Below are 17,914 nucleotides of genomic sequence, written 5' to 3'. Positions count from 1 at the left end.
CCCACCTCTTCCGTGAGCATATAACTAAACACAATAAAATGCCAACACCACATTATTATTTTTTTAAATAATAATTAAAAAAAAAAATGTAAACCCTACTCTGGCACTTATAACTCTATTTTGCACACTTTGCTTCTCTAGAACTAAATTATAAATTTTGTATTGTAGCACTACTTGTATTGCTCTCTGCTTGATATATCGCTTTGCTTTTTTTTCGCTTTATTTCCTCAGTTGTAAGTCGCTTTGGATAAAAGTGTCAGCTAAATGAATAAATGTAAATGTTAATAAATGTAATTAACATATAGTTCCTAAGCAGCTGGGTTCCATCCTGACATCAAACACATTGGTTCATTCCCATTTGATATCTTGGTCACTATACATTTCAAAGAGGTTCAGGGGTATAAGAGGATATACTTGGGAGGACCCAAGGTTGGCTGGTAACATCAAGGAAAAGGCTTATAACATCAGAGGCTGCATTTTGTGTCATTAATGCTATTATCATAACGCATCCTATGTCCACAACACAGATCAACAAATCTCTAAGTTACAATTGTTTCTATTCTACTCTGTTCTTTGTTATTGCTATCTTTAAATATTCAGTGGTTCTTCCGTAAGAAGAAGTGCATGACTGCAGTTATATAGTTATTAGAAATAATGAGTCTTTACTGATGACACATATAAAGCACAGTGAAATTCTTTTCTTTGCAACCCCAGCATGTTAGGAAGCTGGGGTCAGAGCACAGAGTCAGCCATGACACAGCATCCTTGGAGCAGAGAGGGTTAAGGGCCTTGCTCAAGGGCCCAACAGTGGCAGCTTGGCAGTGCTGGGGCTTGAACCCCCGACCTTCCAATCAGTTACCCAGAGCCTTAAACACCAAGCCACCACTGCACCCACTGAAAGATAGTTTCCTAAGCTAAAGTTGCCTTGTTAGACATGTTAAAATCAACCTCTGACAAGTAAATACTAAAGGCCTAGGCTTGCACATCAATATAAACCTCTGCGCTAACACAAATAATTGTTTATTATAGGCTATATAAAAGCCTCTGTCGTAGGAAAGTCTCTTTATGATGAAATCTTAGCACGAAACTGGTTGAGGCTAAATATAATCAGAACACTGAGGTAGATATTTAAATCATAAATTAAAACACGCGTTCAACCTTCGGCATCCATTTCCATCTTTGTTCATAGGAGCAGTGGGTAAGTAATAAACCATTAATATTTTAGCCCTACAGTATTTTAGATCTGTTGTCAACAACCATGCCCTTTAACTGTGTATAGATTTAAATAGGTTGAAGAAGACTGTGATTACTAAAGAACATCTCTGGTGAAACTTGTTTGACAGTGCAGGAGGACAATGGGGCGTTAACTGAATTGCATGTGTAGACGGGTTTGGGGAAAAGTGTATAAAACTGTCTTTTAGATTACTTTAATAGAAATTAGCCTACTTACAAACTCTCGTTTTAACAATCCCCTTGTTCTTTGATTAGCAAACATTTGTTTTTAATGATTTTAACATTCGATTTATTAGACGTATGACTGGCACTACTGAATCTACAACTTATTTAGGTACAGAGCTACATTCATCCCACCGGCCAGAAACATGCCAGGATACTCTGGATTGCCCCAAAGTGTTAAGAAATGTGGTAATTTATGGATAATTGTCGGTGTGTCTGTGTGTAAATAAGCAGTAACTGGAATATCATAATCTGGAATGACTTGGTTTTTATTAGTTTCATTAATTACAATTGTGGTATGAGCTATCTAAGTCTTAATTTTATTGTACGTACAACAATTCAACAATTCAACAGTGCATTTAACCAGGCAGTTAACAATGGGAACCTCTAGGTGTACAACTTGGAAACTATAATCCACACTAAAGCACACAGGAGTAGTCCACAGAGTAATCCTGAATGCAAACGTAATCCACTAGCAATACCAGTGACAGATCAAACATTTGTAAGCTTTAGGAGATTAAAAAAATCATAATAAAATAGAAAGTTTTCCTGGTTTTCCTTTTTATCCTTAGTTACTGGCAGCCATTTTGTCCTGACACAATGCCCTGTACAGAAAAAGGAAAAGATCACCACATATACTGCATATGATCAACAATCTTTGAAATAATATTTGATAGACACAAGAATTCAATTTATAATACACCATACTTCTAAAGACAGCATCATAATTATTATGTAATTACCATTGCATTAAAAACAAACTGGGTATTTGTTCATCTAGATTGACGACAGTTTTTAAAATAATTCAGAAAATATATAGATAAGTTATAATTAAAGTAAAAAAAGTCAAAGATAACTGATCGGCTCCATGGTACTCAGTTACACAGATCTTACCTTCCCTCTTCTCGTGCTTTATCCACATATAAACAGATCTTTGTATCTCTCTCCAGAATCTGTTTCTGCAAAAGCTGAATCTCCTCCTGCACTTTCTCTGTCTCACCATCCAGATTTGCTACATAAATAGAGAGAGCAGGTAAAAAGGTTCATTGTATTTCTAATTCATTAAATAAGTATTTTTTTCCAAATACTTAATCACATCACCGTATACAATTGACTAAGAAATAAACTGTATCTTACTCTTTAGCATATTGATTGCTGAATCCTTTTCTGATTTCTGCTGCTCGAATTCTGACTAAAGAGACAAGAGAGATGAAAAGGGGATAAGGAGGTAATTAGTCATCTTGTCTATAATAAAGGTCTTCTAACAGACTCACAAGGTCTATGGTTCATTCAAATCACTGTTTGGGCATTCAGACACATTCAATTATTCCCAGATAGTAATGTGGAACTTCGAGCATTCTGTGTTGAAATAAATGATCCCAAAAAACTGTTCAGATATACGCCAATCACATTAAGCCATAACATTAAAACCACTGACAGGTGAAGTGAATAGCATTGATTATCTCGTTACACTGGCACGTGTCGGGGGGGGGGGGGGGGGGGTGATATATTAGGCAGCAAGTGAACAGTCAGTTCTCGAAGTTCATTTGTAAAAATGGGCAAGTCTAAGGATGTTAGTGCCTTTGACAAGGGACAAATTGTGATGGCTAGATGACTCAGTCAACGCATCTCCAAAACAGCAGGTCTTGCTGGGTGTTCCCGGTATGCAGTGGTGAGTACCTACCAAAAGTGGACCAAGGAAGGACAACCGGTGAACAGGGTCATAGATGCCCAAGACTCGTTGATGCACGTGGGGAGCAAAAGCTAGCCCGTCTGCTCCTATCCCACAGAACACACAGTGCATCGCAGCTGTGTGTTCCCACCACACAACTTACAGGACTTAAAAGAACTGTTGCTAATGTCTTGGCACCAGATACCACAGCACACCTTCAGAGGTCTTGTGGAGTCCATGTCATGATAGGGCAGAGCTGTTTTGGCAGCACAAGGGGGACCTACACAATATTACGCAGGTGGTTTTAATGTCATGGCTGATTGGTGTATGTCCTAGCACTTTTCACATGACGAAGGAGCTTCACATACTGTCCCTTCCAGAAGTATTGGAATGGCACAGCAAATTCTTTTGTATTTTGCTATACACTGAAGACATTTGGGTTTGAGATCAAAAGATGAATATAAGAGTAGATCAGCATATCATCTTTCATTTACTGATATTTACATCTAGATGCATTAAACAACTTACAACATGGCACCTTTGGTGGCCACCCAAATTTTAGGTAAGCAAGGAAGTAAATAAAATAACGTAAATAATAAAGTAAATAAAGTAAATAACACTTAATATGTGGTTGCATATCCTTTGCTTGCAATAACTGCATCAAGCTGGCGACCCACGGACATCACCAAACTGTTTCATTCTTCTTTTGTGATACTTTTACAGGCTTGTATTACAGCTCCTTACAGTTATTCTTTGTTTTGCAGATTGGCCTTGCCATTCCAATACTTTCAGAGGGGACTGCATATCTGAATTAAGACCCATAAAGTCAAAGTCCAAGGTTGGGTATGCTAAGGAAAAGTCCACCAGCTTCTTCCTTATTGGTGTGAAAATCAATATTGTCTCATGCATCTTTTGAGTAAGCCTACTTTTGAGCTCTACATTGCAGTGACTGCACCTAATCTCCAACACTTCCCTATTGACATCTATAAAGTGGCTAAACATACTGTGGTGTTTTCTTTAAGCACAGTATTTATTTCACATGGGATAATGGTGTGAGCAGGAGGTTGAGTAACACTGTGAAAACTTGTGTGCATACACTGTGACACAGAGTGTGAATGTTCAGACTTCAGCAAGCATGCAAATGTACTTCCCTGTATGCACATTACACGAGTCTCCAAAATAAAAAGGATGTGTGTGCCCTTGTAATTGATAGTTAAAGCTGTCAGGTCAAAGAAATTTTAAAGCAGGCAGTAGGCTAATACATTTATTTACAATAATTACATTTACAATAACTGACAAGCACCTCTGAAATATTGTTCATTGTTCATTTTAGTATTAAGATACTAAAACAGTCTTTAGTATGGACATTTTACATTTCGGCTCTTTGAAAAATAAAGTCTGAAAAATCTTCAGTATAGGGAAAACTTTACATTCATTGGATAGTCTAAGATTACATAATAAACAGACATTGAATTTTTTTTATCAAGTCATCTAGAAGCAAAAATACAGGTATACCATCTTATTAAACACACTGAAATTTGAATCTAGATACAGTTCATTCCGGACCCATATTGAAAAAGCTCTTGTGGTTGTTCTCAATATATACCACAGAAACCGGTAGACTGAAACCTGAAGCACTGATTTATGCTATATTACCAAACATAATCTTGTAAATAAACTGTGATAAAGAAAAATTAAAATTCTTCAGAGTCAAGCCAAACAACCTGAACTAAACAACTCTATCTAGAACTATATAAATCAGCTATAACTTACAACATAAATAATTACTATGAATTTCTGTCATTTTCTTTACCTTTTCTATTTGGCAGGTGTTCAGACTTTGCTCAGAGTTTTCTTTCTCTCTCGTCTGCTCTTCCATGCTCTTTATCAGTTGCTTTTTCTGTTCATCCAATGGAGCCAGCTGGCTGCTCAGTTTCTGCATTGCCAGTTTGGAACTCATGATTTCATTCTCCATTGTCTTCACTTCTTCAGTGTTTAAAACAATTAGTTTTCTCATCCTGTGAATGTTCATTTCCTGCTTTATAGTGTGAAAGGCCACAACCATCACTGCACACACTGCCAAAAGAACCAATGTCCAGACACTCTTCATCCTGCTTGTGTGAGGTACAGAACCTGAGATGGAGGTGAGGAGATGTAGGACTGCAGTTCACTGGAGGATCTTTCCCCACTCTCTCAGTGTCTCTCAGTTTCTCCTTGTCTGTAGACTGTACAGTGTAGACTTACAGTGTTCTCTGTAGACAGTAGCACTGTCAGTTGCCGGCTCTGACCGCATTTCCCTCCCTCACTCCACCCTCCATCAGGGATCCGGGTTTACCTGTTCAACCAGATACTTAGGTGTGACAACAGTGACAGAGTGATTTTGAAGCCAAATACAACAGTCTTTTATTTACATGCATTTCACCTGACAGAACAGTTAATAAGAGACAAAGCCATAAACATACTACAAGAACAGGTTTAATCAAAGTAAACTTCATAGCTTACAGTGCAGGTGGAACCCGGATCCTGTTAGTTAAACTGAGTAGGCAAACTGTGTGTGTATCTGCCATAACAACATTTTCTATTTCGAAAGTACTGGCCTTTGGCCTCTCATAAAACTCTCATGCATTCACCTATTAGTTGCTCAAATGTAATTAAAATTCAGGTTGCCTTTTCCAATGCTGGATTTTCAAATGTCCCATGTTTTGGTTCAAAACAAGACAATAAAATGTTGCTTTTTTAAAGATTATGATCCCATAGTCCTGATTTCTTATGATCACACATGTAGAGAGTTAGAAAAATGCTTATAGATACTGCATTACAGTATACAGGGTGAATTCAGACATATTGGGACATGTTTTGAATTGTCTATTAATGCTTTTTGCCATTAATAAAACAAATATCCCAAAACATTTCTGAAATCCTCAAGGAATTGACTGTCTAACATGTGAACAAAAATGTTTCGACTGAAACATGGCTTACCCTTTTGTCAAAACTATTTTAATTGCATGTTTGGGACACATAATTACATTGTCTGAGTGACACTTTTAACATTTTATTTAACTGTAGCCTACTTATTTGTGTCATCAAAATAATATTCAGTAACAGGACTAAAGAAAAAAATTCTTCAACAAAATCTTCAGTATTTATACTGAAGATAATAATCATAAATAATCTTTCAAAAATAAAAATCCCATTAAAGCAAAGGTAACATTTTCCAATTTATTTCTTGCTGTAGCAGCGTAACACAGAATTCAAAATAATAAACATCAAAATTCAATAAACACAATATACTAAGTAAAAAATATTTTTAAAAATCAGTATGTCTAAGAAACATTCTCTATTTCCCAGTCTAACCAGAACTAACCTTATGCTTATTTTTTTGTTTGTTTGTTTGTTTCTGTAAGGATCTTAAATCCTACCTGGACATTCTCATTTCCTCCAGCACTTCCAAAGCCCTCAAAACTGTCTCACTGTGTCATTTTTATGCTATTTTCCTAATTCTGTAACATGTAACTGAATTCCCAACTGTGCATACCCCTGCTTTGTATGTACTTAGTATCAGTCAATGATATATATATATATATATATATATATATATATATATATATATATATATATATATATATATATATATCAAGCTGTTTCAATGCAACAACTTATTGACACAAATTTCGACTCATCAGACCAACATATAACATATTACCTGATGTTCCAATATATCTGAAAAGATGGTGTCAAAACCATCCAGCACCACACCAGGAGCTCAGACCTGTTATTCGAGTTTTAAAATGACCCAGGTTTCGGTGAAATACTACTCAAATGTGGCTGATTTTAATTTATCTCTCAAATAGATGATTTGATATTATTCCAGGCTTAAAGAGTGGTGACTATCTGGACAGGTCATTGTGTGGTGTAGTAGACTGTTTTCTTTAGGAAACAGACACAGTCTCTGTACCTGTGCTAGAAAAAGGCGGGGTCTGGTGCGGCAGGTGCGGTTTTTGTCTCTTCTGCTTCTCGCGCGCTTGCGTGGCTTTTACGCGTCTGAGGCTCCGGATGGAAAGGAGTTATTTACTAAAAACCAGCCCAGTGACGGAGAAGAAACGGGGTCTTAAAAGTCACGCGTTGTGGTTTCACTTAACTTAAAGCGTTCTTAAACAGAAGAAACTCAACGAACCTGATTCCGCAGTTCCTGTTTTGTGGGCGAGGTTAAGTTGAACAGCCGGTCGCACCAGCGCGCGCTCACTATTACAAACGGATTTCCATTCAGCTTTCTTGCTCTTGCATTTTCTTCTTGAGGTTCATCATGAGGTACCTGTCTGTGGGGCTAGGCGTAGCGGTGATGGCCATGCTGGGCCTAGTGGGCTTCGTTCTCTCAAGGAGGAACGTGGTGCTCCAACTGAACAAGACCTCCTATTTCGAGAGCGTTAAGCACAAAGTATCCAGTGACATGCTGAAGGAGGTCAAGACCAATATGGCTGAGGCCAACATTAGGCTGGAACGAACCAAGAAAGAGGTTGCTGACCTTACAACAGCACTCAAAACGGCTCAGGAGGCTGCAGTTGTGAAAAAAGCTGAGATGAACAAATGCAACGATGAGAGGGTGAGGAAGGGGATGGATCTGGGTTTTGGGGGAGTCAAAGATAGAGCAGCAAAACTAGCAGGGGAAAACATTTACATTATGTTTAGTTTTCTTGTGGCTTCTACAGTACAGCAGTACTAGGGGTTCATCTCTTGCTGGATGTACAGTCATTAGAGAGTAATGTCGTTGGGGGTTTCCATTAAAAAGAAATTGTTCAGCAAGAGGTAAAGCAATCAATAATCAGAATGCATTCATTCCTTGTCGCTGGAGTGGTGACCTCAAGCGTACACCTTTTGTGCTTTTAGTATGCATCTTTTACCTCGAGAGGTGCATATAGTTTCCCTTTAATCTTTAAAGCTTTAGCCTAAAAGTTAAAATTTCAGTTCGGAAAATACTTACTGAAGGAAGAAAAGAGAAGAGTACCACCCCAGTGACAAGGAAAGGTATAGATTAGTACCGTGTTTTGTTTTTTTCTGAGTGTGGGGAGTATACTGGGGAGGACAGAGACAGACATGTGTGGTATAGATTTTTGTCACCATTTTCCAAAATCTGTTTTACTTTTCATTCCAGAATGAGATCAAGACTACAATCGGTGCTCTAGAAGCAGAGAAAAACAAAATGGAGGGTGAGTAATATATTTACAGAGTTAATTTAGGAGTACTTTTGCTAGAACAGTTTCTTTTCAATCCAGTGTGATTATGGCCGGTGAAGAAGGCCAGTAACCCAAAGCCAGGTTGCCCAAGACAATAGAAAAACATATGCAAGTTTACCAAATCAATAATAATCCTGGATTAACCTGAAACTCATAACGATCACAGACATTGTGGATAGTTGAACACTGACTCCATGTGGCCATGTTGGGTTAAAGCACCCCAAAGTTTCAGTGTCTGATAGGAAACAGTGTTCTAAAGGAAAATGCAATGTTTTTATGGGGTTTTTGCTGTGTGAAATACAGATTATTCAGTGAAATGTTTTACACCTTTGTGTCTTCATTGACTTCCATCTCCAGCTGAGTTTCAGCAGAAGAAGGCCAGTTTGAAGGAGCAAGTAGACAACCTCAAAATAGAAGCTGAGAAACGCAGCAAAGTGTGTGACTACATCATCAAGACCTCCGTTGATGGAATGTGAGTATATGCATGAGTGGGTGTTTTATTTTTGTGGTCTGTTTGAAATGTGGATCTGTTTTGTTTTTGTTTTTTACTATTTATGATTTGTTTGGTTAAGGGAACAGGTTGGTACAGTTTCCCATAAAGCCTTTGTTATACAACACGCATTGGCTTTATTTAGACCGTAGGCTTTTCTGATCATTGTATTAAATTTAATATATATCTGGATATCTTATCTGGTAAAACACATGCTAATGTAAGGTAATTCTCGCTCAGTCTTCTATCTGGCTCCATCAAATTTCCATCTGGCATTTATATGGATTCTTAGTGTTTACAATCTAGTCTCAATTTAGCACATGCTGGGTAAACTAAATAGACATCAAATGGCTGTCGAAGGTGGACCAGATAAGCCAGGAGACTTTATTGTACTTCATCTTCCTGTATTACTTTTACTGCTGCACTTCTCACCTGCAGGTATTCCTCCAGCATTTCATCTATTTTCAATTAGTTTCACTTAGGGGATGTGCACCAGTGCTTTTTTTCATGGTCTTGATGTCCATAAGTGTTTTCTAATAGCTTCAGATATGTGGTATGATATTTAAAAGGAATTTGCCTGGGGAAAAAAACTGCTTCAATTCTAAAAGATTTTTTGTTTGTTTTGTTTGTTTTATTAACAGGAAACTATGTGGTATTGTGCCTGTTCTACAAGCGGAGGTAAAACCGGAAACAAAACAGCGTTAAACAGCCTAAAAAGAGGCAGAGGCAGGAGCTCCTGATACATGTCAAGAAGTTGAAGCTTTGAGGGCAGAGAAGACAAACTTGAGGCAAATCATAAAGCTAAAAAGTGAAAATACAAGACCTCATTATTTATAGCAAAAGAAATACAAAGTTATACTTGTGTAGCTTTTTGTTTTCTGTTTTCTTGGTCATTAAGTGCATTGATATGTCTTCTGCTTTTGTTGTGTTTTGATGGCACATTTCTGATGTGTGAGCTTCTTTTTTGTCAGTTCAGAAGCCAGATTTTGCATTTGCATTTTATGTTTTAAGTTATACATCACAGTAAAAGGATTAATACCCATTGTCAACCTATTTTCTGTGAGGTCCTGCATATAAGTGTTGAAGAAATTTAAATTCTAGCGATTATCTACATCGCATAATGACTGATTTGACGTTAGAGAAAAAATTAGCTCCTATATGGTTGCTCCAACTGAATTTGCACTGAATTGGTTTTGGGTGATATACATGATTCAATACTTTCAAAAACCACTCGCAACGAACATTTGTCATGTTTTCAGCTACTAGAACAACCATTTAAACTTTCATATTTAGGTTTTCCATATACATTCTGGAATATTTAATACCATGATAAATCTTATGACTTATAAAGTCATAATATGGTATGCGGATCTTCTAAAAGAGTTCTAATAATAAAATAATAATAATAATTTCCGTTTGCATGCACTAATTGTGTATTATATGTTTTTAGTCCTGTTAATGATTTTAATCTCATTTGTTTAAGCCAACAAATAAGGGGAAGGGAATAAAAAGGAGTAGGTTAAGACGTGCACCTGTCTTTTTGCTTCCGTGTGTCTCCAGTAAACTGTTGCTTTTTTATAGTCTTTGCTTTTATGGGAGTTATGTGTGTGTTGGTGATAATGTGGCAGCTATAATATGATGCTTCACCTTTATTGCACTGGGTATACATTCTGTAAATTTGGTGTGTGTGTGTGTGCGTGTGTGTGTGTGTGTGTGTGTGTGTGTGTGCATGCATATCTGCTTATTTACCAAGTTCCTATTGTTTCTTTTTGCTTTCCTGATCTTCTGTTGTAGTTACTTTGCCTCGATGTACAGTACAGTGTGTGTATCTGTGTTGTGTTTTGGCTCTCCATCAGGCTCCAGGATACACTCTTGGGTGTGTGTGCTGGTTAATCAACCAAACAAAATGTTCTGACCTTCTCACTGTCACCCCTCATCATCCTCAGCCCATTACCTCAGTGTATTCCTATCTAAAGTGGCACAAACCGATCAGAAACCACACTGAAACTCACCAGAGCAACAATAAAGTTCCAATGGTATGGTTAATAAAGTTAATAAACTTCCTTCTTTCCATTTGTTGGAATGTAATAAAACAATACATATATTAAATATTTGAAACTTGGAAAAGGTGTGTTGTGAGTACATGTAACAATGTATGTAACAATTCAAGGTAACTTTCAGAAAATGTTGCTTGTGGAGTGTTTTTCCTCTCTCAAATCTATCCTGTCAGAAAAAAAGGATATTGTGAAATGTACATTTTTGGTCCTCATAGTACAAAGAAAGTAAATGTACACTCAAAAATAAAGCCAGGTTTGTAAGGTCCAATTATAATACCATAAATAGAAGGTTGAAAGGGACACTATCACTGGATCCGCTAAATAGGTGTAGCACCCCAGTGACATACTTTTAAATGCACAGATTGGTATTTTATCTCGATTTTGTTATTTAAAAAAATATTTTAAAGTAAAGTTGATGTACAAAATACATTTTACATGTTACTTATCTCATTTTTCTTTTAGATCAGTATTGAGTATTTTGATACTGATTTAGATCAGTATCAGTATTGTGCTCCACATACATGTATGCCTTTATTTTAAACACTGAATAAACCTATCAGTCAAATTGCTAAACAGTAATGTTCTATTGATAATTAGTGGCCGCTTAGGCGAATCAAATTAAGAACACTTTCTCATGTATCCGTCATATTAATACAGAACCACTATAAACTTTTCATTTCTCCTATACTTCCATTCCATTTTTTCCCCAACTATTTCGGAATCTCCACTGGATGTCTAATGACAGAAGGTTTAAATGAAAGTTGACTTTATGTCTAAATCCTTCTGCTGAACACATGTGACCTTTATTGAGTGAGCCTGTGTTTGCAATCCTCCCTTATCCCTATATTTCTGTCCCACTCCACCAATGACAATGCTGCCCCCAGGCTCACAATTAGGTCATGCAATTAGTGGCACCCTCTTCCGCCTCAGCTCACTCAGAAGGTCAGTCTGTCCAGCAGGACTCTGGGTAATAACCACAGCAGAGGGAGGAGGAAGAAACCAATAGAAATCTACCTAACACCTGCATATTTCCCTGAGATTCACCTTGACATTTGACCTTTCAACACATACACATACAGCTCATTAATTCTGATTGTTTTATAGTAACTGCCATATAATTTATTCAATATCTAACATTTTATACATTTTAACCTAGCAAATATAGCCTGAAATAAACTATGAATATGGTTATATGTAGTTCGGAGAAGCAGGAAATAACTGAAAGTTTAGTACAGGGTCAAAACACAAAATCTGTTTCTTGTTCATCCATTAAATTAATGACCTTCTGGTCCAGTTAAGTACAAAACAAACACTATATAAATAGGAAATAAAATACGGAAGATGAATATTGAAATAATTACCATAAAAAGAAATGAATAAATAAAAGGAACAACAATAACAGTCACAAAAATGGATATACCCATGTTCATTTCTCCATGAAGTAAAGAGAGGAAGCTCACAGTAAGAGAGAAATTATGCCTTATTGGATAATCAATAGTTTTAAACTATATACTGTAAAACTAAAGTTTTATATAGTACAGTACTCTCTGCGTTACCTAAACTATATAAAAATCAATATAATTTAATAATTGCTACTAAGTAGTGGTGCAATATTTAAACATATTTTCAAATGTAAGCTTTTGAAAAGGTAATGCTTTTCAAAGAGTGATATATTACTGTATATATGGTGCCCTTGGCACCCTTGATAAATATGAGCAAAGAAGGCTGTGAAAAATTGTCTGAATTGTTTAAACTTTTGATATTCTGTTAAAAAAATTCACAAAAATATTCTACTCTCATGGATATCAAACAATTGCAAAACACAACACAGGTTTATCAAAAAACAATCTTTGTTAAATATAGGTGTGCAGCAATTATTGGCACCCTTTTAGTCAATACTTTGTGCTACCTCCCATTGCCAAGATAACAGTGCTGAGTCTTCTCCTATAATGCCTGATGAGGTTGGAGAATAAATGGCAAGGGATCTGAGACCATACCTCCATACAGAATCTCTCTAGATCCTTCATATTTCAAGGTCCACACTGGTGGACTCTCCTCTTCAGTTCCTGGAGTTTCCTCCAGTTTTAATCTTTCTGGCAGAGGCAGTCAGGTTTTCATTTAATATCTGTTGATATTTGTTAGAGTCCATGATGCCATGTATCCTAACAAAATGTCCAGGTCCTCTGGCAGAAAAACAGCCCCAAAACATTTAAGAGCCACCACCATATTTAATCTTGGGCATGAGGTACTTTTCCATATGGCTACCTCTCTGAGTGCATCATAACCACCTCTAGTGTTTATTGCCAAAAAGCTCTATTTTGGTTTCATCTGACCATAGAACCCGATCCCATTTGAAGTTCCAGTAGTGTCTGGCAAACTGAAGATGCTTGAGTTTGTTTTTGGATGAGAGTAGAGGCTTTTTTCTTGAAACCCTTTCAAACAACTTCTGGTGATGTAGGTGACTTCGGATTATACTTTTGGAGACTTTCTGTCCCCAAGACTCAACTAACTTCTGCAATTCTCCAGCTGTGATCCTTGGAGATTTTTTGGCGACTTCACCATCCTCTTCACAGTGCGTTGAGAAAATGTAGACACACATCCTCTTCCAGGTTGATTCATAACATTTCCAGTCGACTGGAACTTCTTAATTATTGCCCTGATGGTGGAAATGGGCATTTTCAATGCTTGTGCTATTTTCTTATAGCCACTTCCCATTTTGTGAAGCTCAACAACCTTTTGCTCCACATCACAGTTATATTCCTTTGTCTTACCCATTGTTATGAATGACTAAGGGAATTTGGCCTATGTGTTACCTCATATTTATACCCCTGTGAAACAGGAAGTCATGGTTTAACAATTTCCTGTTCCTAGTCCCCCAGGTGTTCTAAAAGAATTTTAAATATTAATGGGAATATATTTCAAATAGATTTTTCTCATATGAATTCATAGGCATGCCAATAATTGTTGCATACCTATATTTAACTTTTTTTTTTGATAAACCTGTGTTTTGTTTGAAATTGTTTGATATCAATGAGAGCAGAGTATTCTTGTGAATTTCTTTAACAAAAGATCAAAAGGTTAAACAATAAAGACAATTTTTCACAGCCTTCTTTGCTCATATTTACCAAGGGTGCCAATAATAGTGAAGGCCACTGTACATATCACTCTTTACAAAACATTACATTTTGAAATTCAATTTGCATAGTAAACGTGACAAAGGCAGACTGGTCATCTTTAAATGAGAATTTGAAATTAGGTAAATTAGGTAGAGATCACAAACTCAGTAAACAGGCAAACAAACAAACAAACAAACACTATTTGTCAATTGCTGCAAAATCTACTTCTATCTAATTTAATCTAAATAGCTTGACCTTAATTTATAAATAATTCCGTTGGAAATTAAAAAAAAGTCCCAAAAAGCATAATGATATTGTCTGTTAGTCCTGTGATATGTGTTAATAATGCTTGTTTAAAAATGTTTTAAAAATTTATCAGCATTATTATCACTTTGGCAATAGTAATGGACGTGATGTTCATTGGGACAGCAGGGTGGACTGGATCTGATCATTATGATATTGATATGGGAATTTTGTGCCTGGATTGACTGAACTGATTGCTCGTCCTCTTTCTGTGCATGTGTGCGAAATCACATTTATTGATCAGCTTAATGCAGGAGGAAGAGCCGCGGGCATGCTGATCAATAAGCTTCTAATTAACCCATGTGTGTGTGTGTGTGTGTGTGTGGGCTGCAAAACCTCTGCCAGGGACATGTATATATATGCCCATCTGAGTGATACCTTTCACACACTCACATAGATTTTCTATTGCACTACACACCACATTATATGGACTTCTAATTTAATTTGATTATTTCCAGTATGTGTGGTATGCAGTTGCTTTAATAAGGTTGTAGACCAGGCTTTATCACTACATGGTAAGTTTTGTGACTGTGAGATTAATTATCGTGTTTATTGACATTGTATTGCACACATGATGTATTTGTTTTATTGACTTCTGCTGTTTTTCATGGCATTTTGCTGTAATTGGTGTGCTTTATAATGGCCATTAGCAGCTGTTTCATTGTTATATTCTGTATGTGGTGTACACGAGATATTATTCTTGTTCTTTGTACAGATCCTTTATCTGCTTTTACGCCTCCTCTAGTCTCTTTTCTTGCTTATCCCCTTATTTGTCTCCCTCTATTCTTAGTAAACAGTGATCCCATCACGTCCTTTTGAAGCCCCATGTTTTGTTTTCTGTACCAGGCTCATCAGAAGCAGGCCAGTGGCTATGTGATATGTTTGATATTCGGTTGTTTTCCTCATATCACATCAACTAAATATCAGACATATTCCTATAGAGCCTGGCACAACTCTGCTCATCTTGAAATTTCATCATCCCCAGCTTTTTTTCCTCGACACTTAAAAATTGAAGGATGTGGAGTGGAAAAGTACTGTATGATCACAACTATTAGAATAGTGGTATCAACAAAGCTTTTACCTCTTACTATGCCAGGATGTACTGATGAACCGTTGTGCTGCTAAATGTCCTAAAGTCAATTTATATATGTGTGTATATATATATATATATATGTGTGTGTGTGTGTGTGTGTGTGTGTGTGTATATATATATATATATATATATATATATATATATATATATATATATATATATGTATATATATATAAGGTCTTTCTGACAGTTCTCCCAGCTGTATTTGTTAATCTTCAAACTACATTATAACATTATAAAGAGGTTTACAATTGTATGAATGGTATTAAAAGTTTTTTTAAAGCATTTTACTGAACCAATAAGTAGACCTTAAATGACACAAAAAAACCTGATTTTCAAAAACATGCCGATTGTACTGAACAATTCATTATGTATACATTGTGCATTGTTATGCTCCAAACATTAAAAAATAAAAAATCAAATAAAGCAATACGAGACAAAAGGTAAAAGACATGGTTTTGGTGAAAACAAACAATAAACAACCAAACAAAATAAAAGAAGTTTATCTTATAAAGTAATAGATAATATAGTGGTGATATGGTCAGTATGGTCATCAATGAGGAAAAAAATCAGGTTTTATTTACAAGTCCAGTGAATTTGCACCAGAACTGCAGCTGATGAACTCTGGACAAGATTTGGTGCATTTCCATATCTCTAAAATGTTTTCCTATGCCTATTTCCATTTATTTGAAATAAATAAATAATTGAGAACACTTATGAGCTTGTTTAGAGAGAAGATGCACCTCCAGTGGCACAGATTTGTTATGGAGGCCAGTACGGACTGCATCACAAATCTTTTATTGAATTAGGCTTCAATGAGAGGGTGCAAACACATCATCTGAAAACTCAAAGATTTCACACAGCTGTGTAAATATGTCCTCTACTATTTTTCATTATTATGCACATGCTACTGAAAGGATGGAGATTAACCTAGTATACGACACAGTAAGCAAGCTCATGTCCCAAAGCCACACTAGCCTTGGAATTTCATCATGCATGTGTAACTGGTTGTAGTCTGCGTTGTGTTTTATTTTATTCAAAGAAAGATAGGCAGACGGCAACTTGGTCAACTTCTCATTTAATCTTCACTCTCTCTCTCTCTCTCTCTCTCTCTCTATCTCTCTCTCTTCTCGCGCTCTCTCTCCCATTCATCCATAACACAAAAGGGGGGGGGGGGGCACATGTTGAAACAAAACACAAAAAAATCACTAAAAAAAAAAGGGTAAAACAACAAAAATGATCACATAGATAAATAAAATAGCAATATACATACAAATTAAAATGAGTAAATAAGTATATAAATGATGATTTAAATAAAGATGAAATTAGATTAATCAGAGCTAAATAAAATCCTACCTCTCCCATTCATCCATAAAGCAAAAGGAAAGAGGAGGAGCCAAAACAGGAAATTAATCAAATCAATGACATCACGACAATTAAAAGGAAAAGCACTCACACATACGGACAGTCACACCAGGTACACATCCTTTTTGTGTAATGCTGCACATCAAATTCAATTAGTGTTTTCTATACCCATTAAACATGTGCTTATGAAAGACAGCTTTTCCCCTAGTTTTTCTAAGCAGATCCCCAGCACTGTTATTACTGCATGCACTCATACCTTCAACATTTGTCATTTATCATTCATATTTTAATTCTCCAGCCTTTATATGAATCTAGTAAACATGATACAGAAAGATAATACAATTCATTACAAAACCAAATTAAATTATTAAAAATGAGAGCGGTGATTTGAATCTACATTTTATTTAGATTAAGGCACCAAATATCATGTTTGATTCAGCCCATCATATGAACATATGAAATGAAAATAAGTGATCCTCTTTTCCTTAAAAGAGTCTTGTGAAAGAATTGATGGTAGAAGTGCTAGATTTTATAATGAGCAATTTGAATTGGTGCCAAGCTGTAATAAAACCACTAGTACCACTACAACTACAACTACAACTATAACACACACACACACACACACACACACACACACACAGTAATTCACTAGATTATCAAGGCAATTAAAAGGAAAGAAGTGTACACAAACTGTAGGCAGTCAGATAAGCATGGTAAACACATCATCTCACCACCAGCCACTGCTTTCAGGGTTTTACCTAAAAGGCTGAAATATGTATTAAATTTTCCTGGCCAAAAGTCACTGTGGAAAATCTAACATCTACATTTCTGTTATCATTGCAAAATGAGCCAGATAAAGTATAATTACAATTTATACAAATTAAATCCAAACAATTCCATAAAGTGTGCCTTGTCTAATACAGAAAATGTTGAGATTATTTATTTAGTAGTGTTATTATATTGTTCACTATTATTGATATATTATTTGTATTGATCATATGCAGTCACTCATAGGGGTGTAGCAATCAGATGATTTGGAACAATGCATCAATTTAAAAGGCAGCAATCATAAAAATTCATTATTATCATTTAGTAATCAATTGTTATTGAAATATTACAGATAACTGGTGTG

At 36.0% G+C, this 17,914-nt stretch overlaps 2 protein-coding genes across 2 annotated transcripts; one reads left to right on the top strand and one right to left on the bottom strand.

Moving 5' to 3' along the window:
- Positions 1–1,706: 1,706 nt before the first annotated feature.
- si:dkey-87o1.2 (uncharacterized protein LOC796684 homolog) lies at positions 1,707–5,498 on the bottom strand. The gene is made up of 4 exons (XM_053633981.1): positions 4,941–5,498; positions 2,593–2,647; positions 2,350–2,467; positions 1,707–2,060 (listed from the first exon to the last, which is right to left on the bottom strand). The coding sequence occupies exons 1-4, from the start codon at positions 5,235–5,237 to the stop codon at positions 2,024–2,026; spliced, it is 507 nt and encodes a 168-aa protein (XP_053489956.1). The 5' UTR covers positions 5,238–5,498; the 3' UTR covers positions 1,707–2,023.
- A 1,566-nt stretch (positions 5,499–7,064) lies between these two features.
- LOC128610921 (uncharacterized) lies at positions 7,065–10,975 on the top strand. Its single transcript, XM_053630217.1, has 4 exons — positions 7,065–7,727; positions 8,277–8,331; positions 8,716–8,830; positions 9,490–10,975. The coding sequence occupies exons 1-4, from the start codon at positions 7,431–7,433 to the stop codon at positions 9,551–9,553; spliced, it is 531 nt and encodes a 176-aa protein (XP_053486192.1). The 5' UTR covers positions 7,065–7,430; the 3' UTR covers positions 9,554–10,975.
- The last annotated feature ends 6,939 nt before the right edge of the window (positions 10,976–17,914 follow it).

This window comes from Ictalurus furcatus, chromosome 1 (genome assembly GCF_023375685.1).
Source record: "Ictalurus furcatus strain D&B chromosome 1, Billie_1.0, whole genome shotgun sequence".
Lineage (NCBI taxonomy): Eukaryota > Metazoa > Chordata > Actinopteri > Siluriformes > Ictaluridae > Ictalurus > Ictalurus furcatus.
Note: the sequence above shows the minus strand (reverse complement) of the source record. Positions and strands in the feature narration are given on the sequence as shown.